This window comes from Lemur catta, chromosome 1 (assembly GCF_020740605.2).
Source record: "Lemur catta isolate mLemCat1 chromosome 1, mLemCat1.pri, whole genome shotgun sequence".
NCBI lineage: Eukaryota > Metazoa > Chordata > Mammalia > Primates > Lemuridae > Lemur > Lemur catta.
In genome coordinates this window covers 210,712,794-210,739,009 of record NC_059128.1, presented here as the reverse complement: position 1 = coordinate 210,739,009, position 26,216 = coordinate 210,712,794, and the positions used below count along the sequence as shown (strand labels likewise).

General features: G+C 41.3%; 1 protein-coding gene across 1 annotated transcript in view; it reads left to right on the top strand.

The window, feature by feature from the left end:
* Positions 1-26,216, top strand: part of ETV5 (ETS variant transcription factor 5) — a 60,503-nt gene that overhangs the window by 9,817 nt on the left and 24,470 nt on the right. Inside the window, exons 6-7 of the mRNA XM_045539864.1 lie at positions 17,423-17,552; positions 18,474-18,749. Of these exons, the coding sequence (XP_045395820.1) occupies positions 17,423-17,552; positions 18,474-18,749 (406 nt within the window). The remainder of the gene's footprint in view (positions 1-17,422; positions 17,553-18,473; positions 18,750-26,216) is intronic.

The window sequence follows — 26,216 nt, the reverse complement described above, 5'->3', positions numbered from 1 at the left end:
CTATCCCTCTAGGCTCAGCTTAAAGTAGTGGCAAGATACTAGGCCCCTAGTATGTACGTGCACTCTTAGAGGGGAGGGGGGAAGTGTGTGTGTGTGTATAAATTGTAACCATAATGTAAATACACCTTTGGGCCTGGCAGGCAGATGACAATGGACTAGCAACTCAGATGTTAAAGGGAGAAGAGCCCCATATAAAAGGACCCTGCAGAGCAAGTAATGGGGGCTCCCCTGTTTAGAAGGAAGAAGCTTCTAGGGGGAACTTGCAGCAGAGAGTGCAAGATTCCAAGGAGAAGGATAAAATCCAGCTATTAAAAGGCCACAAGTTCACACAGGCTCATCTGCTGAACAGCTAAGGCATGGAGCAGGGATTCTGTGGTCAGAAAGACTTCAGAGAAAAGCATCCAGGGGCAGTGTGGGGGCAGGCAGTGAGAAGACATAAACATAAGACGTTTGAAAATAGCCACATATAAAAAAAGGGAAACAACCCATGAGCTCACATTTATCTCCTGGATTTGATTTTCATAAAGAAGTATGCTTTTCCTTGAAATAAATGAAGTCTGGTTGTCAGACTGGCTCTGGCAGCTCTCCTTCAGGGTGATAGTTGAAGGTTTGGAAAAAGCTCTAAGAAACCAAACCAGTTTTTAGCCTTGTACTTTGCAGAATCTTGGAATAGATTTCACCCCCTCAACCTCAGATCTCCACACACTTCCCTTTTGATGTCTCATGGGCATTCAGGATGGTATTCTAAATCCTTCAGGCTGGATCTGAAGCCAAGGAAAGGAACTGTGAAACAGTCATAATAGGTGGCTCGTCCCCTCCTCCTGTGCAGCCAGAAAATGTAGTAAGTGTCTCCAGAGTCCTTCTCCCCTGGGGAGGAAGCCAGGTGGCTCCTGACAGTGTAGCTACTGGCAATGAATGGGAAGGAAAGTCTGGAGAGGCAGGCTTCCAGAGAGAGCTGTCCCCTAATGCATACCAGCTCGCCTGGGGCAGGAGAAATACCACTGAAGTCTGTTTCTCTCAGCTGGTAGCTACAGTCTGATTCTGAACGGGGCTGCACTTGATAGTTTTTCTTTTGCCAGAGGGTACTTACGGACCTCACTTCTAGCGGACTTGCATGCCCTTGCAGATTTCAGCAAAGGTCTTGGTCATTTGGGTCCTAGGGAGGGTGCACAGTGAGCAGGCGCCCCCGCGGTGTCTGAATTTCTTACATAAACATAGCGCACTGGGCGAGCAAGCGTCCCTGTGGCGACAGCTGGGCGCTGGACTCTATTAGGTCTGCCCCAGCTAGCTGAGCTGCAGATTCCCCCTCTTGCCTGAATGGAGCATTCCAAATTGGTTGTGAATGGAGGGCGGGGCTCACTTGCAGACTTTTTCAATGAATAACCAGACCCCATTGTGCAGCCTGTGGAAAAACAACCAACTCAAACAACACTGGGACTGTTAGAAATATGCTTGTGATTGGCAGCTTGGAGAGCCTCCAAAATTAGTTTCCTTTGGCTTCCCTGCTGCTCCCTGTTCTCCAAGCCTGGGCTTAATGGGGTTTGAGTTTTCTTTTAAGTGCTGACTTTAACCCTCAAACTGCCAGGCTGATGGCCTGGGATTATGGGGAAGGGCTGCTACTGACCAACAAAGCCAGTGAAGCCCACTCCCCTTTCTTTGTCTCCCATTTTAGACTGTAGCTGTCTAAAGTGAGTGATAATAGAGGAGAGGGTGGTTTACCTTCCCTTTGAAAGAGGTGTTGAGACTTGATCTGAGGATATTACCCTTTTATCTCCTTCCCATGGGGTTGTGGCTTTAGCTCCCCATTGAAGATTCCTGCCAGCTTTTCTGCTCTGACCTCCATTCTGTACTCCAGGCCTGAAGACCACAGGTGTTTGCATGCTACCATGCAGATATTTCTCCCTTAGGCTGACATTTTAACATGGTGCAGACAAAGGTGCGATTTCTCTACTCTTTAGCCTTTTCTCTCTTGTTTAATTTCCCACTGTGATCGGATAAGTGTCATTTTACAATGACACTTCCCGGGCTGGTTGTGGTGACTCACGCCTATAATCCTAACACTTTGAGAGGTCGAGGTGGGAAGATCGCTTGAGACCAGCCTGGGCAACATAGTGAGACCTTGTCTCTACAAAAAAAAAAAAATTCTCTGGGCGTGCTGGCACGTGTGCCTCTAGTCCCAGCTACTCCGGAGGCTGAGGCAGGTGGATCACTTGAGCCCAGGAATTTGAGGTTGCAGTCAGCTATGATGATGCCACTGCACTCTAGCATGAGCAACAGAAGGAGACCTTATCACAATAAACAAATAAATAAAAATGACACTTCCCAAACTCTGGTACTCAGCTATGGGGGAACCTCACTATGGCTGCAGTCCTTCTACTGGGCACTAATCAAATGCTTTTCCTCCCAAAATGAACATAGCAGGGAGTACCAGAAAAAAACCCATCCTCTGTGCAGGCCCCAATCCAGAGTGACCTCACACCGAAACAAGGCCAGGTTCTAGGTGTACACGTGCCTCAGTACAGTGTCACCCTCACACATCTTCCAGCGTCTTAGCTAACAGCTCACAGACACACCCGTAGAGGGCTGTGTGGGTTAGCCCAGGCATGATAAGCATAAAAAGGACAATCAGTTAAAAAGCAAAACATAACTTAATAGTAATGATCCAGTGCAATTTCCTCAGGATTTTAAAGAGCTTTTCTTAATTCCTACTCTGCATCCTCACAACCATAATAAGGCTGTTTGCCCTAAGGATTTTTTTTCCAGAATTATTCCCCTTGCTGTAAATTGGTCTGACAAGCACGTCTTCCTTTCCCTATTAAAAAAAGAACAGGCCTGGGCAGATTGTCCTTTTGTGAGAGAGTTTGAAACCTCTCAGGAGGTAACCCTAGATATCAGCTGTGTAGGAGGATGCTGATACGTGTGCTTCTCCAGAGGGGCTGAGGAGGACTTAGCTTACATAAACACTTTTCAGCTGAGTGCCTGGAAATGCTTTGTAATTGCCTGAAAGAGCACTTAATGAGGGTCTTTTATGCTTTTCCCATAGAAAAGGTAGCATAGAAGAGGGGGATGTCTCTTCCCCATGGTCACCCATGGAAAAGACCAGATCTGGAGCTTGCCCCAAATTCCTAATCTGAATTTTAATAGAGAATAATGAGGGGGGATAACTTCACAGTGCTGAGGAATATCTTGAGTTAGAAAATTTCTGCTTTCCTCAACTCCCTTTTCATTCCTTTCCTTCCCCACCAGCCATGGAATTTTATTTCTTGAAGAATAATGAGAAAACAGCATAGAGTTTTGATACATTCCATATTTCAATGAATATTAAACTTAGTCCCTGCTTCCCAATTTCCATTCCTGTCGGAACAGGAAACAAACCGTGTTTCTTAGGCTCTAAGTGTCTCCAAAAGCAAAGGAGCCCTGTCATGTGTTTCTTTATACCCACCTCAGTGCAGTGCCTGCCCTGCGCACAGTCAGCACTGGTGAGTGCAGGTGATGGGCCACCACATTCTCTGCTGGTTCCCTTCCCGCCCCAGCTTTCTACAGCCCCAACACCAGCCTCCAGCTGGAAGGGAAGAAACTCTATAAAGGGTCTCAAAAGCTGAGAGTCCTTGGGATGACCTTAGAGATAAATAGAAAAAAAAAAACTAGTTAGGGCTATTTCTCATTTTCTGTTTCCTCTTTTAAACACACACACTAGCCAAGTGTTGCTAGGCTGCATTTAGACTTTGAGCAGCTAATGCTATGTTTCCCAGCAAGACTGCATGTGCGAGAGAGCAAGTCACAGTTTAGCACCCTTGACGCACTTGCCGAATTTCTACTCTTAGGAGAAGGGACTGTAGACAGGAGAGAATGGTTCTTGGGGGAGAAGCTTATTTCCTCAGGGTTTGGAGTTTCTCCTGTCAGATTTTCAAGATGAATTTTAAATTTGAAATTGAAGATAAGGTTTTCCACAGTGCTTAAATCCTATTTCAAGTGCTGTTAACATTTCACTTTAGTAGTGCCAGTTTAGATGAGAATTATATAAGTTGGGAGTAAATTATAGAAAGGATGTTAAAGCTTAAGGATTAGTTTTGCATTTTCTTTTCTTTCAGGAAAAACATCCTGTTCCCCCTTATCCTGACTGTGTGTTGCACTGTAAGCAGTCCTTCCTGGTAGAAGCCTCTGTGGCTGATAGAAGGCCACTGCAGAGGAGGCCATCTTGTCATGTCTAACAACCCTGGACTTGGGAGAACAGGGCTCTCTTGAGACCTCTTTCTCAATCTTGAAAATAAAACAAATAATTGTCTATCATATTTGTACAGGTTGAATATTAAAATTCTTTGAACAGCTGCCCAATGAAAGTAGTAAAGCATTGGTTCAAATAATGTTCAGATCCTCCTTTTAGTGTAATCAGGCCAATCAGTCACATTTTTATCCTGCTAATGTCTTAAGCATGAAAGCAACCAAACACCCCTGGTGGGAGCCAGCCCTGTGGCTGTAGGTCTGAAAAGCCCTAGCCCATGGTAGTCAAAAGGGGGTAGTGAATTAGAAACCAAAGAAACCTCTTCTTTTTATCTTGACTCTCTTCATAGTCAACTGTGTATATTCAGAGCCTTTTATTTGACTGTTAAATGCTTAGGTTTCTCCACGGCCCATAAGTTCTGAGATGTGCTGCTCTTATGCAAGTAGAAATAGGCATTCTATTCAAAGTATTTTTTATGGGAGAGCCCCATGTCTGTTACTATATGAGCCCTACCTTAATCAAAGTTGGCCTAGTTCTTTTCTAAGTTCATTTCCCAAAATTTAGTTTCTAACTCTTACATTCAAGGCCTCTGGATTTCTGTTTTCAGAATTCTAGAGCAAAAATCCTAAACTGTTAGAATAAATGAATTCTTTGAAGAAAAGGAACTGTACAAGTCCAGGCTGTTTCAAGAAAAATGCCGAAGTGTGGAAAGAATATGAACTTTAAGGAAGTAAATCTGAAACTAGTTCATCTGGGTCAAAAAAAAAAATCTCTCCATTACTATTGGCATTCAGTTTTCTTTCGTATTTGATAACAGAGGTTTTCTGTTTGGAAATGACTACTTGAAAGAGGCAGTTTGTCCCAAGAATGAGATGCAGCTATTCAGTGATATATGCAGTCGTTCTTACCCGCAGGTCACCATCTGTGAGTCACAATGCTCCTGATTTAGTACATACGCCCAAGGTGGGCTCCTCTTACTTAAATGACCACTTCTTTTGGGAGGAGGAGTGAAGCATTAATACAAAGAATCTGTTCCCTTCCCTTTTAGCCAGACTTAGAATAGAAACGTTTGAAATCACCTGTGTCATTATTGTTAGTACTGAGAGAGGAGAAGAAAGGACAAGGCCAGTATCTCAAAATCCATTAGCAACTAGCCCTCTTAGTTGATGACCAAGGACGTGACCTGCCAGCTTCTCTCCTGGCAAACTGGCTACTGCTCCATATGTCACCCCTGGTGACTCCTCTGCTCTGAAGGCCTACAACAGGCCAGTCTGTGCCTCCCTGTGTACAGGCCCATTGCCCTGAGCTGGTCCTGGGCCTTCTCAGCCTTTGGAGGGTGGGAGCAGCTTTCAGCCTCATGCAATGCAAGAGGTAGACAGCTTTGAGGACCACTTTTGCCCCCCCTAACCCAAGCTATCCCCACCATCTGTCCTCCTGTCTGTCCTTTAGGACCTGGGTGTCATCCTTGACCTGGATCACATTGCTTCTCTCTGGAAGGGGGTACAGAGGAAGGGGAAGCCTTGAGTTCCCCCTGGAGTTTGGGATGCCCCCCACCTTTGGCTGGTTAGCCTGAGTGGTATTATCCCACCTGTTAGGTTACAATTGTATGTTCTACAGTGACCTCCCAAGCTGACTTCCATGGGCAAAATTTAGTTTTCTATCTTCTGACCAAAAGTATTGCAGTTGCTGATTCGATTGTGAGATACATGTGCTAGTTGTGCTGGCCAGCTGCTGCCATGGCTGGAAGAGGCTGTGGGGGCGTGGGCAGGAAATGTTTTGCTGAATATTGCAATCATTGAGCTGGGCCTAGCAGAAACAAACCTTTAAACCACCTCCTCTGCCCCCATGTTATATGACATCACTAGATAATATAAACATTATAGTTCAAATAATATGATTCCAACAGTGTAAGAGTGCCCTTTCCTATAGAGTATAACCGCCTTGTCAAGTCAATTCCCCCTTTCACAAAGAAATTAAAATCCCTTTATATGTGTAAAACCACCATTTCCATCTTTTCCTGCTTTTACCCTAGGCAGAAGGGCTTTGTTCTCTAGTCTAACAGAAGCTACAACCTGGGAGCCTCCTAGGCAGGCTTTGCTGATGTGCTTTGGCACCTTCAGAGCTGGGTTTCCCCACTGTTGAATCTATCTTGTATCTCACATAGCCACATTCCAGGGAACAGTAAGAGCGTAAAATATCCTAACACCGGCCTTGTACAAACACCTCATTCTCCAGAACCAAGTGAACTCTGCAGGATCTTGTTGTCAAAGCACCAATTCTATATACAGCCAGCATTTCCCCAGAGAAAGCAACATCCTCCCAGCCCAAGGCATTATGTGTATCACGACCTGGACCTATGTTGCTTTTGTCAGCTTGAGTCCATAGCAGAGATTTAGGGTTTATCTGAGGTAAATAGAAAATGCAAGAGAGAATTCAGAGCATGGCCTCATGGTTTTAACTTCTTCACGTGATCAGTTCTCTTGTCCAATTTAAAAGCCAAACGGGGGATATTCTATCAATAACTCTTGATTCCTGTATTCTGGGAGAAATTCCACTACCTGTGCAGGTGGCCTGTTAGAGATATTTCAGATACCATTCTCTACGAATGCTATTTATACATTTTCAAAGTTAGTTTAGTTCTTTTCTAAGCTCTTTTTCATCCCTTTAATTTCTAACTCACATATTCAAGGACTCTGGGTTTCCATTTCCAGAATTGTAATCTCCCAGTGTCCCTGATAATTGTGTGTTTCTCCCTCCCCATTTATGATTTGAGAGTGGGCTCTCTGGAGACACTGTCTTTATACTGTCTTTTGAGCAAGGTGCCTTGCATTTTTTAATGGGAGCTCACAAACAAAATTCCTCAGCTTGCATTTCAAAAATCCTCCCCAAAAAGATCCTGGCTCTTGAATTTCCAAACACTTGATATAACCTCATCTACTCTTACGGGCAAGAAAGGTGTCTCCTTCCCTCACTTCTTTTCCCACTGTGGCAGGACCTGGCTCAAATTTCATTGGTTATTATTTCACTCTGATATCCCCGGCCATTTTCATGCAAGGGCATCAAAACTTCAAAAACTTGAATCTTGATCTTAGGTTGGTCCTGTTCGTGTACCAATGTAACCCTAACCCTAACCCTAATAAGTTCAAAACCTTTTTTCTTGAGCTAATCATATTAACCCCAAGTTTCTAGGTCTGAATCATGAACAATAGGATGGGGTTTTTTTGTCCACAAACCAATTCCTGAAGCCTCTTTTTTGCTGACTGTAGCTTTTTCCCTACTGCATAGGAGAAATCTGATTCCCAGAGCCAAATGTTCCAGGAACTGGCTTTACCAGTTCCTAATTTGGCTCTGGTGTTATTTATTGTACAGAAGATGATAATTGGCCGTATAGGAAGAGCTTCTATTCTACAATTATTCATTGGTGAATTCTGCTACCTCATGGCTGATTCTATACCCTGGAGCTCTGAACAAGACCACCAGGTGACAGTCCTGGAGTCATCAACACCATAACCCCCTGCCACTACCCTGATTAATCACCAATCTAAAATCCTGAATACTGCAGCTGTGCTAATCCTGAAGCGATCTTTCCCTGTACCTACTAATAGGAAATCCTATCCCAGAGCATAAGCTTTGCTTTCTTCATGTAGGATTTTGCCCAGGACGAATGCAGCCATTCTTGTAGTTTGAGACTGCAGAATGAGCCTGCCCTGAAAGCTCAGCCCCTGTATGTGGTATGCCCACCTAGGTGTTGGCTGCACCAGGTGTTTGTCGTATCTCCCATGAGTTGTGTGGGGGGCCTTGGTTCCACACCAGTGTCCTACTGCCATCCTTGGTTCCTAAGACTTAAATGTAGAAGAGATTGTCCCAGCCAATGTATTTTGTTTAAAACCATTTAGGTCTTTAGCTCCACATTCCTTTCTGATCTCCTAGCCTGATAAGCTAAGTTGAGCCAGTTGGAACCCCCAGAAACTCTTGTGCCCTTTCACCCTAAGGCTCAGAGCAGCAAAAGCCTAGGCCACCTATTTCCAGCTTCTCCTTGCCCTGGTCCCAGCCCTGCTCAGCCTTATATGGGTAAAAGAGGCCAAACCAGCTGCTTGGGAGGGAAGAAAATGATGGAGAACCTCAGGAAAGAGAACTTTAGTTCTGCCAGCCTTCACAGGTTGGTGATGTCTACATTGTGTTCTCTTGGGGATCTAGGGATGAAATCTAATGAATTGTCCAGATGTTCTCCTATCATGCATGTATAGTCACAAGGGGTGGAAGTTCTCCATTTTTTTCTCCAGAATGCTTTGTGGTCTTGAGTTGGGCATATATTTTTGTTCTTATTATATGTGCTTTACTATGTAATGGCATTATAGGTAGGTGCTATTTTTGCTGATCATTTTGTACTTGTGTAGTTGCTGTCTTCTTACCCACGCTGTGGATGTATTGGCAGGGGGCAGTCATCCCAGTGATAGCAGCAGCAGTTTTCATCTTACCCTCTCGAGGGTGTTTCCTTGTCCTTTCTAAGTGGGCCAATGCCAATAAAATATTTGAGCACCACTGGCTTAGACATTAAGTATGACTAGCATTTATGCTTGTGTAATTTTAGATTCCCAGGGTTATATTATCCTTCCAGTTTGGTAATAGGCCAAGGGTGGCTTTCTTCATGTGTGAATGCATGGTTTTGAAGTTCTTAGCATTTCTACTTTTGACAAGTTAGTCAACCACAAGATAAAGGATTTTTTTCCTCCAGATATCTCAGAGGAAATGGGATGCAACATCTATTTTATTGATTTATTTTTAGAACATCGCTATATTTGCTTCATCTTTCTCTCTGCATATATATACTTTTTTCTTTCTGAACCATTTGAAAGCAAGTTGCATACATTATATTTCACCCCCAATACTTTGGTGTGCATTTCCATAGATTAAGGATATTCTCTTACATAGCCTAAGAAAGTTAACTTTTACTCCATAATATTCAAAATTCCCCAATTGTCCCCAAATGTCTTTTACAGCTGATGTTGGTATTGTTTTTGATCTAGGATTCAGTTAAGAATCAGACATTGTATTTATTTTTTTCCTCATTGATCTTCTTTAATCTACAACAGTCTCCCTACCTTTTTTATTTTCCCTGCAACATTGACTTTTTTCAAGAGTTCTGGCCAGTTGTTTTGTAGTTGTTGACTTTTTTAGGGCACATTTTTAAAGAATATATAGAAATGCAAACAGCATCCAGAAATGCTTATCTTAGGCTTAGAAATCTTCTATATTGTTGGTTGTCTCACCTCTCACGTCCATGTTATTGTGTGGACCTTAAAACACTGGTGAAAGAACAGGGTGACATAGATGGAGATAATTGGGTACATGTTTGAGGAGAGGGCCTTCGTGGGACTCATTAAAAAATTTTAGCACAGCTTGCTCGATAGTTGATTTTACTATTTATGGATGTTTTTTCACTATATTTGAGAATTTATCCTTACAAAGCTTTAGCTATGTTAGTCATTAAGGACAACAGCACATTCTCCCATACCTACTCAATTCTGCTTTTAGAAGTTGTGCCCCCTAACTAAATTTGATAACATTGCCAACTTTTATTTTTGAAAACTATTGCCAGGCAGGATCAATGTTAACCATTCAAATGAGTTTGAACATGCCTCTTATTTGGTCTGGAAATCCAAAGTCATCTCCTTTTCCAGATGTTCTTTTTTAAGTACTAGAAACTATCTACTTACCTTATCTCCTTGTGAACCTTCTTGGTTCCCAGAATAGGGTGTTACCTACTATCATTGTCATTCACTAGTGCTTCCGTAGCAATTCCAAAGAATATTGAGATATTAATAATATATGTTATGCCAGAAATGAGTTTCTAATCCACTCATTCCTAAAATAAAGAAATAGTTCTGACCCCTTCTGGCAAAATGGTAGAACTTAAACAAATAAGCCTTATTCTATCTACATCTTTTTTCCTACTAACTAGCTATTTGAGCTTTGTTTCAGAATTCATCAAAAAAGGCCAGGGCTAAGAATAGGCAGCAGTATGTTGGAAAGTAGACTTTCTGGCTTTGTTTTGCTTTTCAAACCACAGAACACAGGGTACACTCCCTCTGGTGACTTAAAGCCCTCTGGTCTTTGCCAGTTGAGTACTCAGACGAAGTAAAGGTAAAATCAAGGGAGAAGAGGCCATACCTGCTCTTCCCTGGTGGGTTCTTCATTTCTGTTTTGCCAGTGTCGTTTTTCTGTTTTTTCTTTTTTGGGGGGGATGGGGTCTCGCCTTGCTGCCTGGGCTGGTGTCAATCTCCTGGGCTCAAGGGATCCTCCTGCCTCAGCCTGCCAAATAGCTAGGACTACAGGCATGTGCCACCATGCCCAGCTCAGTGCCATTTTTATGTTTGCGTGTCCCTCTGCTTGACAGTCTTTTCTTCTGCCTTCTTTCCTCACGTTCTGCTCACTGCCACAACCAAAGATATAATACAGGCAGATTCTCAGGCTTCTTTCCTCCCCCATCCCCCGCCCATTCTTGAACTAAACAAGACACATTTCTTCCTTTACAGGGAAACGAAGTGGGATGGTGGTGTCTAAGACAGGAGCAGTGACCCAAAGCTAGTGGCCAAGAGAGTAGTAAGCTTAGGAGTAGATCTGTACTTTAGGATTATGGCTCTGGAATCCTGAGACATATCTGGCAATGACTGTGTGCATTCCATATCACGTTTGTTCACAATTGCTATGGGAGGCTCTGGAGACATAGGCTGGCCACCTGAGACGTAGCCTCATGGACATGCCATTCAGAAGCAGGTGTCAGTGCTCGGGTCAACTTCCGTAGTGAGGCACAACTTTCCATGTAAATAAAGTAAGAGGATCGTGGCTACTGAGTGTGACCAAATAAGGTCCTCCCCCGAGGTCAGGCCTGCATAGCTGATTTGGGAAAGATGAGTCTGCCCCAGATGAAGGTAATGAAACTGAAGAGGGGAAAAGGAAAACCCCAAAACAAAACCTGAAGGATGACAACTGGTGGAGGGCAGGCAAAGCCTGTGTTTCGAAGCAAGGGAAATAAGGATGGGTTTAGTCCTTCTCCCCTCTCGGACATAGTATAGCTGATTGGCAATTTCTTTAACACTCAGAAGCTACAAGAATATCTTATGTATTCACAACAAAGTCAGTGGCAAATTGAAACTTTGATGATTATGAAACACCAAAGGGAACCCTTATTAGACAAGGTGCTTTTTGTCTTTCTAAAAAAAATTCCTTTTGAATGGAACTGTCGTTCATCATAACATTCAACAAAAGCAAAATTTTCCTTTGTTTTGATCCTTGGGGCTGTAGTAGTGAAGTTTGCTGTTAGCGCTGGCATGGGGTCGCTGCCTTGGACAGAGTCCACAGGCCTCTACTTGTGGGCAGGAAGCAGATTTTGTCAGCGGAGGAATTACTATTAATATTTATCTTGAATGGACCAGTTGATCTGTTTTTCTATTTTAAAACAGTTGGGTTATTTCTTTGAAGGACTATTTCTATACCATCACAGAAGAAAGATTTTCTAAAATTTGGGAAATCATAGTATTAACCCTGTGGTGTTATATAATCAGGACAGAGCTGCTTTTTTAAAAAGTAGAAATTATTGGAAGTAACATGTAGAAATCATAAGGGTGCAGCTACTTGATGAATTTTCACAAACAGTATAAGCACTTAGATCACAAAATATTAATAACTTATCAAGATACAAGAAGATTCCTTATGCCCCCTTAACAGGCGCTATCCCCTCAAGGGTCATCTCCACCCTGACTTTAAACACCATAGATTAGCTTTGCCTCTTTTTGAACTTTATATAAATGGATTCATATAGGATGTACCTTTTTGTGTCTGGCTCTTTTTTTGCTCAGCATATTTGTGAGATTTATCCACGTTGTAAAGCATAATTGTAATTTCTTCATTCTCACTTCTGTCTAGTGCTAAGATTTTATTTGGTGTTACATTGAACTTATAGATAAAGTTGGGAAGAATTGATATTTTTATAATGTCAAGCTTTCCAATCCATGAATATGATCTATCCTTCCATTTATTCAGAATTCTTTAATTTTCCTTAGTATTTTGTAAGTTTTCAGTGTCGGTATCTTACATGTCTTTTATTAGACATTTTCCTAGGTATTGGTGGTTTTGTTGGTATTGTAATGTATTTTTTTAAATTTCATGTTGTTTTAGTATATAGAAATAGTTTTGTTTTTATGTATTGACCTTGTATCCAATGATCTTGTTAAATTAGTCTACTGATTCTTATACTTTGTAGATATTTTTATATTTTCTATGTACCCAATCAGACCATCTGTTAATAATGACAGATTTCTTCATTTCTAATCCTTTTGCCTTATATTTATTTTTCTTGCCTTATTGCATTGGCTAGGACCAGGCCTGGTTTTTGATCCTTGTGTCAGGCAGAAAAATCTTTTAAGGGGTTCCTTTTGATAAGAAAAGCAGCTATGAAGTTGGTTGATTTGTGAGTGTCATGTCTAAATTTAAAATGGTGTTATGGTGGTCTATAAAGCAATACATTGTACTTTGTTGTGCGTACCCACAGGTATGGACTTAATTAAATCTTATCATCTAGCCACCCTTTTCTTTCCCACCCCTGACAAACAGAGATTCTCATATATTTGTGCATGGATCCTTAACAGAGTTTTTGTAGCAAATAGGAATCCAGACAGCTCAAAGTGTTCTTGCCTCAGAGGTGGTAGTAAGAGAGGATTGTCCAGAGCAATTTCAGGGAGAGGCAGGGCTTCTAGGGAGAGAAGTGCCATCCATGGTAACAGTGTGGACTCTGGCTAGTCAATGACTGGCTATAGAAGATACCAGGTCTTCCAAAGTGCCTGAAACTGTCTTAATGAGCAGAAAGGTTTGATAAGCTGGAGTATAGAAGGGAGAATGAGACCTTTTAAAAGGAACACTAGAACGAGAGGCAAGGATCACAAAAAGTGAAGGCTGCTGGAGTCCAAAATGATAGTTGCTGATAGGGGTAAAAGAGATCCTGGGCATTTTGGTGTCCTAGAGATAGGAAAAAATATAAGTCCTTGAGTGGATTTAGGTGTCTGAGTTGTACCTCCAGGTGGAGAGTGCAGTAAACGTGAGGACACAGCCCTGAGAGTTGGCAAAAAGTATTCTTCTGTTGTCTTCTCCTGTGCTGTCTTCCTTCTCTCTTTCCCTATTTCTTTTAATCTCTTTTTTATTTAGTCTTTGTTCAGTCAGATTCCTTCTGGGAGGCAATATAATGAAATGAGTAGGAACTGCTTGGGTAGGAATCCTAGCTGTGAGACCGTGGCAAGTTACTTTAAGCCTTGTTTTCCTATTTGTAAAATGGAGATAATGGAAGTAGCTTTCTCACTGAGTTGGGAAGATTGAATGAAATAAGGTATGTAAGAACAACTCGGCACAAAGTAAACGGTAAGGGATCTGTCTGGCTGCCTCTTTCTTGGTTTGTCTTCCTTGTTCTTTTCCAGAGGTATTAGTTCTTCTCATCTATTTTCCTTTGTTCTAGAGCACTTTCTCTCAACCAGGTGTGATGTGATATTTTTGATGGTTCAGTTGAAAAACAGGTTTATGACTTCTATTTTTAATGTACAAAGTAAATGAGTAGAATATCTCCCATTTCTGACAGTGTGGTAGAAGATTGCTGAAATGACAGTGGGAAGCCCTTGCCTCTTCTGCCCTATAATAGCAGCATCCCTAAGACCTTGAGCAATTCCTTTAACTCCTTTGAACCTCAGGATCCTTATCTATAAATGTAAGGGCTTGAATTAAGTGTACTGAGGCCCGAGTCTGTCTCCAGCTGCATCTTTAAGAAGATGCTCAAGCCAGGCACAGTGGCTCACACCTGTAATCCTAGCACTCTGGGAGGCCAAGACGGAAGGATTGCTTGAGCTCAGGAGTACGAGACCAGCCTGAGCAAGAGTGAGACCTCATCTCTACTAAAAATAGAAAAATTAGCTGGGCATGGTGGCACATGCCTGTAGTCCAACTACTCGGAAGGCTGAGGCAAGAGGATTGCTTGAGTCCAGGAGTTTGAGGTTGCTGTGAGCTACAGAGCGAGACTATCTGAAAAAAAGAAGATGCTAAAAGTCAGATCCCTCACTAAATTAGGCATGACATGAGGAAAGGACCATGTCTGTTTTGTTTACCATCATATCCCAGCACCTCCAGAATGCTTGGCCTATGGATGATAAGGAATGAATGATCTTCATGACAAAGAAGGTGGTCCATATTCAGCAGGATTTATTGTCAGGGTACCATCGACCTTGTGGGCCCATCATCTATAACTCTGAGCTTAAACTCAAAGTTTCCAATTGTAGAAGATGTCTGTCAGCTCAAATAGTCAAATTGTTTAGCATTTCTTTTCAAACTTCCTTAAGAGTTCATGATCCCTTTTAATTCCAATTCATTGCCATCCTTTGTAGTCCTAGGTCTCTGTCATGGTTTAGTAAGTCAGCTGTGCAAATGTAAATACTCTATTTTTGAAAGCACAGGGTATAATTACACAACCTCATAGCACCATCTGCAAGGTGCTGTGCCATTTTCTTTATTTCTCAAGGCAGCATCGCATACCTCATTTTACAAATGAGGAAACAGGCTGAAAGCAAGGAGCATTTCTTGGGATTCTGAGTTCCTGCTTTAAATACACTACTATCTCTGACTAAGGCATGCCATAATTAGGTTCCTTCACACATCCTCTAGTCCCGCAGACCTTTGAGGAGCTGAGCCTTTGTCCTCAGCACTCACAGGGCCCCTGTTGGCTTTCCTGTAGTGCAGATCTATGAAACTTTCCGTTCTCGTTCCTCCCATGTTCCATTTTCGTCTTTCATTCAAATGGTCAATTCCTGGGGGAAGAAGTATTTATAACTAACATTGTGCCTAGCCTTGTAGGGTAGATGTGGTCCCCGCCTCCAAGGTTAAGAATGAATGGGTTATATAGAAATATATATGAAATATTTATAGAATTTATATAGAAATATTTCTTGAACTCTTCCTTTGTATAGAGAACATAAGATTCCACATATAAGGCAATTTTGGGGCAGAAGTTACCATATAATTTAGAACCAAAATGATGTACACACTAAGAGTACCTCCTAGATTTGAAGAAATCAAGACACAGAATTAGCTGGCAGTTTAGGTTCTCTTTTTAAATGGATATGTGCAGTTCCGGAAACCATTATAAAACTTCTTTCTGGGCAACTTTGGTTTACCCTCTGGTATTAGTCTTGTCAGCAGAACTAGTAACTTTTCAAGACATTTCTAAAACCTGAAGTAAGAAAATTGAATAATATTACAATTGTTTACTTTCTAAACTTAGGTAAAGCATTGATTGTAAATAATTATCTTTAGGTAAGAAAAGTAGACTTTTCAAGGACATGCAAATTTTGTTTAAATTGGGGTATCATTCACTTTTTTCATTCTTTTGCCAAAACTTTCATAGCAGAAGACCAGTAGGAGGTGGGGACAGTGACCAGGGACAGTGCTGAGAACTGCCAGAATAGCTACCACATTGGAGGAATGGCTGTCCGTGTCTGATCGTCTGATTCCCCCTCTTTGTTTACTAACAACGTTCAGACAACAAGCGTAACTGTTTTCTGTGTCTGAATGTCTGAAAACATTTGATAACAATTGAGTGTTGGCTGCCATGATGTCACCATCAAAAAATCACAAGAGAGTCTCTAATGACTGCTAAATATAATCTGCTGGTTCTCAACTTATTCCATGTATTCAGGAAAAGCATTTGGCATTATGCAAGAAAAGAATTATGAAAACCTGTCCTTTCTAGTTAGTCACTGGCAGGACTTTGCAGCGGCATTGCTTTATAACCTTGTCATCTATGATAGAATTATCTGTCTCCTATGTTCATGCCTGGGCCTAGAATTTGGGATTGTAGGGGGCACCTGAGAAACCAGTTCACTGGAAGATAGTTCAGTCTTATCAGACAGAAAAGTGATGCTCATATAGCTAATTCTACTTAGTATAATCACTAGGAATTAAAAAACTCCTGAAAGTGTTTTAGGAGTAAACATGGAGCCAAACAGAATGTTAGCGGGTTATCAGAGCTGCTAACCACTGACTGTGGTTAGCTATTGAACAAGACCTTTGATGTAGTGGAAAGTGGTTGGCAGTGTTCTCCTCCCCCACCCTCCAAGGTTGCTAGACAGAGAGTGGCCATTCTAACTTACTGCTAGAAGACAGCCCTCATAGTGCAACATCTTTAGAATTTGTCCTTCTCCTTTGGATAAAATTCTCTCTCTGAAACAATTTAGCTCCTAGTTAAGACAGAAAAGGCAAACCTGGTTTTCTGTTCTTTGGGGTTTTTTTAGCCACTGTATGTAAAGCACCGTGATTTGAAAAATTCTTGTTACTTTGCCCTCTCAGCATCATGTTTGGAATACGTAGTTGGCTTCCAAGCCTAAAGTAACAACTCCATGTACTTATTTCATGAATTCAGGAAAAGTCATTGCTACCATCTACAAAAAACTGGTTATAAAAACCTGTCCTTGCAGGTTGGTCACTGGGACAGGCCTAGAGCAGATGTTACGAGCACAAAGGTAGCCAGGCCTTCACCTGTATGTAGTTAGCCTTTTCTAGGTGGTAGATTGGTCTGTTGTTTTATTCCTTTGCTTTTAAAATAATCAGTAATACCTCTGAAGTTGAGTATTTCTTACTCAGAGCTAATATTTAGAGTTACTTGAGAAAGGACTTTTAAAAACAGTATATTTAATTTGTAAATACGCCCCTGAATATGAAATGTATTTGTCACAGCAATTTTAAGCCTTTGATAAGCTAATGTATATTGTGTACCAACACATTTTTGGCTATTTTGTCCTTTTTGCAAAGATAATTCTTCATGTCTGCAACTCTTGGTTTTCTGTCACCACCTGTATTTTTCCTGAAGACCCATCACCTGCAGGATTTGTAAGGGTTTCAGAGCCTCTGGGAAGCAAGACCCATGACCAAAGAAGTTTGGAAAAAAGACTTGGCTAATTCAAAGTGTCAGACGATGATTTTTGACTTTAAAGAACTTTTAATTGGCTTTAGATGGAAGGCTATGTGTTTAAGTGTTTCGCTTTCTCTGACATGTGACTTGACGTGAGATCCAAGAACAATCAGTTATTTAGGTTTGCAGAGGAAGCATTGTGCTCCCTGTTAATCAGCTGTCCTCTCTCTGTTCCTCCCTCATCCCTCTTCTGATTTCAGTGGTGCTTCATGCCCCACCTCCAACCAAGATCAAACGGGAGCTGCACAGCCCCTCCTCTGAGCTGTCGTCCTGTAGTCACGAGCAGGCTCTTGGTGCTAACTATGGAGAAAAGTGCCTCTACAACTATTGGTAAGTGGGTAAGTGGAGCTGAAGAAAGGCTGCCCAAAAAGGCTCTGGAACTAGCCATGTTCAAGGTGTTGTCCTGCAGACCCTCAGGATAGAACATGCTCTTTTTTCATGGCAGTATAGTCCTCTAGGAGCAGCCTAGTCCACTTTGGGCCACTGAGCTGCACAGGAGCGCAAAACTGGGAAAGCCTTGTGGCTCAGCAGGGAACTCGGTTCATAGGGTACCTACCGAGTCCTTCTGGGGAAGAGCCTCTAATACTGAGATATTTGATCTGTGGCTTCAAGCTAGGTAATATATACTTCATGTCTATCATATGTTAATGTGAACTTTAACCACCAAAGAAGTAATCTTCAAATCAGAATATATGAAAAAGTCCTGATGCTTGTGCCCTTTACTTAAGAATATCCAGGCCCCAGGAATGAAGCTTTAATTTTAAATCATTCTTTGCTCTAGAAGATAAACATAGATCGGCGTGAAAGGGGGAGAAGAGTTGTTAATTCAAGTAATGTTAACAGCAGAAATTTATCCTCAGCAAAGATTCTAATTCCTGGGAACCCTGGAATACTTGGGAGAGGGGATCAGAGAACACCTGACAAAGCATGAATTCTCCCCTCACCCATCCACCCCTACGCGTGCACACATGGAGAATTCTTTTAGAAGGAGGGAAAAAGGAAACCGGAAGCAGAGGCTAAAATTATCTTTGAGAAAAAATCACTAGAAGTGTTAAACAAGTCCCTGTGACGCAGTGTGTTTGTCACTTCTCAGAGGTACAAATATTCCCTCAGGGCTGCTAGCGATTTAACTATGTTAATACTGTCATTTCCTGGCAACAATGGGCTGCAAACTAGCGTTCTGCTGGACCTGGTTACCATGCTAATGACTTCATTTCAGCTCAATGGTTCCTTCTCTTTTTCTGTTTACAGTGCCTATGATAGGAAGCCTCCCTCTGGGTTCAAGCCATTAACCCCTCCTTCCACCCCGCTGTCACCCACCCATCAGAATTCCCTGTTTCCCCCACCTCAGGCAACTCTGCCCACCTCAGCCCCTGCAGCTGGCCCTGTACAAGGTGTGGGCCCCGCCCCACACTCGCTTCCAGAGCCTGGACCACAGCCGCAAACGTTTGCTGTCCCCCGGCCACCACATCAGTCCCTGCAGATGCCAAAGATGATGCCTGAAAACCAGTATCCATCAGAACAGAGGTGGGTGCTGATTTAGGCTTCCTTCTCTGCCTTCGTTTCCTCACTGGGAGAGGGAAAGCAGCTAGTCCTATTTACCAGGTACCTAAACAGTTCTTGCATGGAGGCATCTTGTGAGGTTAAGACTAACACTAATGTGAATATAACCTGTTTCTATACCACCCTGTTCCCGAGGAACTCCAGATGGTTTATGGACATCACAACATCCTTGTGGAGTAGGTAAGGAAGAGATAATGAGTACTGTCTGGTCTTATAGAACTAGAGGAGAATGACTTGCCCAGGATACACATTCTTGACCCTCCCAGGGGCAGGTTCCTGGCTCCTCATTGGATACTGCATATTAGAATTGAACTTATTAGGAAGGATAGCTGAGTGACAGGAGGTGTTATTATTCATCTGATTTTAATACAGCTTAACAGTAGGAGATTAGCTAAGGACCTTATTTATTCATCTACTTTTGCAATAAAAATCTCCTAATTACACTCCAGGTTGTTTTACATTCCTAATAAGGAAATTGAGGCATGGGGTAACTTGTCCAGGGTCATTCATTTATTAAAAAAAGATATAAAGGGAACCTGTTCTGCACACACCAAAGCTGATCTCTTAAGTACCAGCCTTCTAAGTCCATCATCTGTGGTATTCTAGAATTTTGCATGCTTGTGGCCTTCCTTTATATAGCATGTTCCAGGAGGCTGTCTTTTTATTTCCAGTCTCTGGGATAAGGAGATAACCACAGGTGAATTGTCAATGATGTTACTAAGGGATGCAAGATGGTGACCACTGTATTTCATTTCTGTCTTTCCTGGTCTGCATTGGGTAGGTGTGCACGCAATAGGGCAGGAGAAGGGAGAATGTATGAATGTACCATTCCTAGGCCTGGTCCAACCCACATACTTACCAGTATTTATTTGGAGGTCCCTTTATTTCTAAATAAAATGCAGGGAAAAAAATAACGCACCTTTGTCTAGTTCCAATCCCTTTCCCCCCTTGCTCTGAAAGTCACTGTATCTTTATGGCCGCATAACGTGGCTGGTTGGTGTTTATTCTGTTGGTTAGTACAGGAGCCACAAACATTCATGCTGCACAAAGCCCAAGGGTTAGCATTGACTGGGGGGCTGGCTCAGGAGTGGGCCTGTGTCGTGACTGGGAGCTCATCTGGAGGAGACAGCTGCACTAAGCTTTTGGCAATTATTGCCATGTATTAACAACTTTGTACTTTTTCAAGAGAATTTGAAAATTTGTTTTTTATGTAAAAATTGCAGATTTTTTTTTTTTAATTTGGCAACTAATTCAAATTAAAAACAACACTTTGCAGACTAAACAAAACCTCTCTGTGGGCAAAATTACCCTGCAGGCCTGCCAATTTGTGAACTCTGGCCTAGATACCATTTTTATTTCAATAGTTTTTTGATGTTTTTAAATAGCATCTTGCTGATTTTCTGTAGGGGTTATTAATTGAGGAGGGATGGGATGGGCATATATTCAGTTTTTTAAATGCTTAGTAAACTTTATGGTATTTAATGTTAAATCTCTTTTACTAATATTTCACCCTAAAGATTTGTTTTTTTACCCAGGGGCCTTATATAACATACTGTGTTGATGGGCTGAGTTGTGGGGAGAAATACCCTAATTCTGCTAAAGGTTGTTTGTCTTCCTGTGGCACTAGCAGACAGGGTATCCTGAGGCTCAGTTATGAAGTAAGTTTGTCTCCAGGTTACCTAGGCTTCTCAAGAAAAAGAAGTTTGGATGCCTGAGATTTATGTGTTACCTGCCCTCAAGTGTCCAAAGGGAGAAGCAGGAACCAGAAGCTGGGGTTTTTTTTTTTTTTCAGGGCGATTCCTCCCTGAAGTCTGCCTGTCCATTTTGGGCTCAATTCCTTTTACATTCTGCCCTTAGGAATGATGGTTCTAAGATAAAAAGACCTCATATATACTGGGGTGATACAGAGATCCTTAGGAGAATTGGGGTGAAGTTGGTGAAGTTGAATAGAGTAAGGTCTTTGAGGATAAAAACCATTATTTAGAGCCTTTTCTTTAGACCACGTTTAGCTCTGTATCTTATTTGTCTTTAGTGTATGTTTATTGGTAGTGATGACAGTTTACTAGGATTATACTTTAAACATCTAAATTGTAATCTAGTCAAAAGTACATTCTTGCCAGGCATGGTGGCACGTATCTGTAGTCCCAGCTACTCAGGAGGCTAATCTGGGAGGCTGAGGCAGGAGGATCTCTTGAGCCCAAGAATTCTGGGCTGTAGTATACTATGCCGATCAAGTGCACACTAGGTTCAGCATCAATGTGGTGACATCCCTGGAACAGGGCACCACCAGGTTGCCTAAGGAGGGGTGACCAGGCCCCGGTTGGAAACAGAGCAGGTCAAAACCCCCTGTTCTGATAGCCACGGGGCAGCATAGGGAGACCCCATCTCTAAAAATAATAATAAGGAAAGGAAAAAATTACATTCTTAATGTTTGATGTAATCTTAGTATATAATTCTTTAAAATTCAATTTATTTTTAGAAAATAAATACTGTGTTCAAAAACCATGATTTATATTGGTAATTTCCTCTCTGCAAGGAGGGGAAAAAACATGAAATTTGGCATGCTCAGACATGTTCCGTTCATTTATCCTGAAAGACCAGTTGCTCCTGGGAAGAAGAGTACTTTTCCTTCATCCATCCCAATCTCGTGAATTTTTTCATGGTGTTATCTGTGATACTTATGTGTACCAAATGGAGGCACTTAGAAAATACTCCTATGTTATGCCCATAGTACTGGCATATATATTTTTGGCTTTTATTATACCATATCTCATTACATCTTGAGTTGAGGAAAGACCCATTAATTCAAATGGAGAGACTCCACTAAGAAATGTATCATCTAAGAATTACAGAATCCACTGCTCTCTCACTCGTTATAAAGGAATGAAGCAGAATGAAACAAAATTTAAGAAAATCCTTCTGTGGTGGAGGAATCCTCTGCTTCTGGAGAGCCCTTCCAGGCATCAGGATTGTAGTAGGCTGCTAGCGTGATGTAATTGATAGTCAAGACATAGTGCCCCAGGGTCTTCAGGAGAAGATCAGTTGTGTGTAGTATCTTCTGAAGGAGGAAGTGGGCTAACCTGTTTGAGGAAGTTCCCTCCCTCTGTGGTTATGATCAGGGCTTCAGAGCTCAAAGGGATGAGCTAAGTTTTCTGGAATTTTGATTTAGCAGGAACTACTCATTCCTTAAAGATGCTAGATCAATTAAGAGGTTTAATATACTTGAGTTTTTCTCTTGTTTCTACTTCCTCTCATAAAGTCCATTACTCCTAAAGTATTATACATTGCTGTCCTTTTTGTTCTTCAGATTTTGTAGTTTTTAGAGCAAAGAACTTGACTATGAGTCACATTTGTAGCCTAATCTAGAATAAAGTGAATGTGTTTGGTGTATCTCTTCTCCATGTGCCCGTTAATAGCATGTTACGTGTGGCAGCAAAAATTCACTTTGGGATCTAAAACTGACTTTCATGGATGCTTGATGGAACCTTCTTTGACAGACTGAATAATGTATTTCTAATGGTTGCAGTGCAGGGATTTTTTAGTTCTGAATCTTAAGAGGGCTTGTTTTCAGCATTTTATCATGTTTATTGTAGGGTTTGGGTACCTTGTATCAAGTTAAAGGAAATTTCCTTTTATTCTCAGTTTATTGAAAATTTTTAATGTGAATGAGTGTTGAAATTTATCAAACACTTTTTCTGCCTCTATTGAGATGATCTATTTTCTCCTTTAATTTCTTTAATGCGGTGAGTTGCATTGATTTGTATGAAACCAACCTTGCATTATTATGACAAACCTGTTTATTATGTATTGTCTTTTATACATTGCTGAACTTGGTTTTCTAATATATATTTAGGACTTCTGTGTATGCATGATTGAGAATAAGGTATAATTTTTATTTCTTATATTGTACTTGTTGAGTTTTAGCATTGAAGTTACTCATCAAATGAGTGGAGGTTGTCCTCCTTTTTCTATGTTGTGGAATATTTCATGTGAAATTGGAATTTTTTATTCCTTGAATTTTTGGAGGAATTTACCAGTAAAACCATTTGGGCGTGGTATTTTCTTTGTGGGAAGATTTTTAATTATTGGCTTAGTGTCTTCACCTTTTATAGTTTTGCTCTGAATTTAGTTGGATAAATTTTTTTCTAGGAATTTGTATGTTTTGTGTGGGTTTTAAAATTAATTGGCATAAAGTTATTCTTGATGTCATTTTACAAATCTCTTTAGCATCTGTAGTTGTCTCTTTCCATTTTGATATTATTTATCTAGACCTTTTTTTCTTTCTTAGTCCTGGCAGACAATATTGTCTTTTCAACAAATAGAGTTTTGGCCTGCTTGTTCTCTCTATTGGGTGTTATCTATTGCATTGATTTCTGCTCTTACTAAAATACTTTATTTTCTGCTTTCTTTGGATTTACTCTGTTTTTTTTTTTTTTAACTTCTTTGGTTGGATCATCAGCTCAATACTTAGCCCTTGTTCTTTGTAATATATGAGCATATAATGAAATAAAATTGCTTCTAAGGGTGGGATGACCATACATGGAGATTTTCCCAGTTGACTTCTAGTTTATGCCTTATCTAGAAGTAATTGCTAATAGCTTCCCCTTTGACTCCCCAAAGTATCCTGGTTTGGACAATCAGTTATTTGATCTCCCTATCCAAGTCTTACTTTAGCTGTATCAAGTTCTGATTTGTGGTATTTTTAAAATTCAGTTCTAAGTATTTTCTATTATTTCTCTCAATCTTGAAGTTCTTTACAAATATGTTTCTTAATTTCTAAACATATGGCATTTTTCTAGTTGCCTAGACTGTATGATTTTTATTTAAATGTCATCAAGAGAGTGTTTGAAAACCATTATAGAAACAATTGTAGAAACAGTATAGGCTCATGGCTCTGGCGTTAGACACTGACAAACCTAGGGTTGACTCCCAGCTCTGCTGCTGTATATTGTCAGGCAGGTACTTCACTTTGTAAGCTTTGGTTTCTTCATCTCAAAATGAGAGAATGATAGATACTTACCACATCGAATCGCTGGATGGATTAAATAAAATCACATTTGGACAAAGAAGATGTTAAGTAAATGTTAGCTTCTTCAACAATTTTACTTTTTAAAAATCATTTTTGGCTGAGCATAATGGCCATGCCTGTAAACTCAGCACTTTGGGAGGCCAAGGCAGGAGGATTGCTTGAGCCCAAGAGTTTTAGACCAGCCTGGACAACATAGTGAGATCCCCATCTCTACAAAAAAATTTTAAGCAATTAGGCATGGTGGCATGCACCTCTACTCTCAGCTACTCGGGAGACCAAGGCAGGAAGATCACTTGAGCCCAAGAATTTGAGGTTGCAATGAGCTATTATTGTACCATTGCACTCCAGCCTGGGCAACAAAGCAAACCTCGTCTCAAAAAAAAAAAAAAAATCAGTTTTATTTTCCATAAAGCATACTAAAGAAATCTTCCTTAAATGATGAATGACGTAGATACCACAAACTTAGAAACTTCAATTGCTTCATTGTTTAATGTTAACTTTTTAAAATGTAAAGCTGCCTTTATCCCTAATCTTTTCATTGTCAAACTTATTTACATTATATGTACAACTAATACTTTCACCATCAGATATCCTGGGGGCGTGTCTCATTTTCATCACCTTCCTTCTCCCATGTTTGATCTTAGAAACTGGACAAACATCTTGGCCTAGAAAGGACTTTTTTTTTTTTTTTTTGGTTCCTTATCTCTCAACGCCTTATCATAGCATAGATGGGCCAATTAGAGTCTAAACAGCATTAGTGGGCTTCATGGAGTCCTGGGAGTTGTTTCAGAGTTCTTTGGTGTGCTTTTAGGGACAGTGTCTGGCTTTGGGTTATACGGCAGAAAAATAAATGTTAATATGAAGTTGGCGCATTGCCACCAGTAACAAAAATCAGCATTCTCTTTCTGAAAAAGGAGAATGGATATTGGGCAGGCAGCTAGTGGGCTCTTTTGATTTGTGTGTGGCTCATATGTGTGATAGTCTTCTCCCAGTTCCTTAAGGTCTCCCCTTATATTTGCACAGCTTCTGATTTTAGCTTGGGGTTGCAGGGAAACAGCGGGACAGCTGAAGGTAACTATGTTGAGAACTTGCCAGTGTGCTGGGCCCTGCTACATGCATTATCTCATATAATCTTTACGCAGGTATCCTGGCTACCCTTATGTTATTGGTAAGGAAACTGAGGCACAGAACAGTCACATAACTCACCCGAGGTCACAAAGCTAGTAAGTGGTAAAGACTGGATTTCAGCCCAGAGCCTCTTGACTTCACAGCCAGAGCTATGCTGTTGCTTCTTACCCAGCTATGCTGCCTCTGTGTTTTCCCTCTTCTTCCTTTTAGCCTTAACGGAAATATTAAGTGTATGGTGTTGGTTTCTATCAGTTTTTACATACCATCTCTCCGCTGGGCTCTAAACCATCCCTACTTCACCTGGCACCCACAGCCACAGTGTAGCCTTCGTCAAATCTGCACTTTTCTCCTTTTTTCCTGTAAGCATTGTGCTTACTCTGTGTTGGCAGCAGAAACCGAAAAGGAAATGCAGAAAAAGCATCTAACGGTTTTCATAACGTAAACCAAATGTTGGTAGCGTGGGTGAGCTCTCGGGAGGAAAGGCGCTATATAAATCTGACAAATAAATAAATAACTGGTTCTTTAAATAAACTGGCACTGAAAAAGCCTTAATCTGTGACCTATTGAATTTAGGCTTATTCGGTAGTCAAAAGTCCTCTTTGCTCACCAAATGTGAGTTCCTTGCTCATAAGCTCTGTTGGGCTAATGGGTGGGGGTGGGAGGAATGGAGGAGGTTAAAGGGAGGAAGAAGAGGTTTGTTAAGAACCAACCTGCTCCTGCATTGAAAATGATTGCCTGCCTTGGTAAATAAGAGGCATCTTTGTCATAGCTGTAATATGTATACAACACATTCTTAGATACTTCAAAAGGACCATGTGAGAAGGGAGGGGGGTTCAAATGAAGGTCAGTGAGTCAAGTTCACAGAATGTATTCTGAGGACAAGAACTGAATTACTTTACTTATCTCTGCAAATAAAAGCCATTATCAGCAGCAAGCTCTCTGAGAGAATCTTTCTTCCAAATATGTTGGTTTTGTGACATCTCCCTGAGATTCCCTTTGCCACCTCCACTCTCTCAATACAAACCAGTGCCAAACCATCCCAGTTGTAGAATCTGTTCTGCAGATCACTGGCTTCCAAGCTTCATCCTTAAAGTTGTGCTGTGGGGGGGTAGGGGGGGTGCAGTTGCTGGCTAGTGCCCATATGGAAGTACCTTTTCCTGAGGAGGCCACAGCAAGCCAACTCTAGAGTTTCATTCTGGAAGGTGAGAAGTTGAGTGCTGAGCGGAAGTGGGGTAGGGCCTGTCAGCTGCAGGGCTCTGGTTACAGAACTGAAT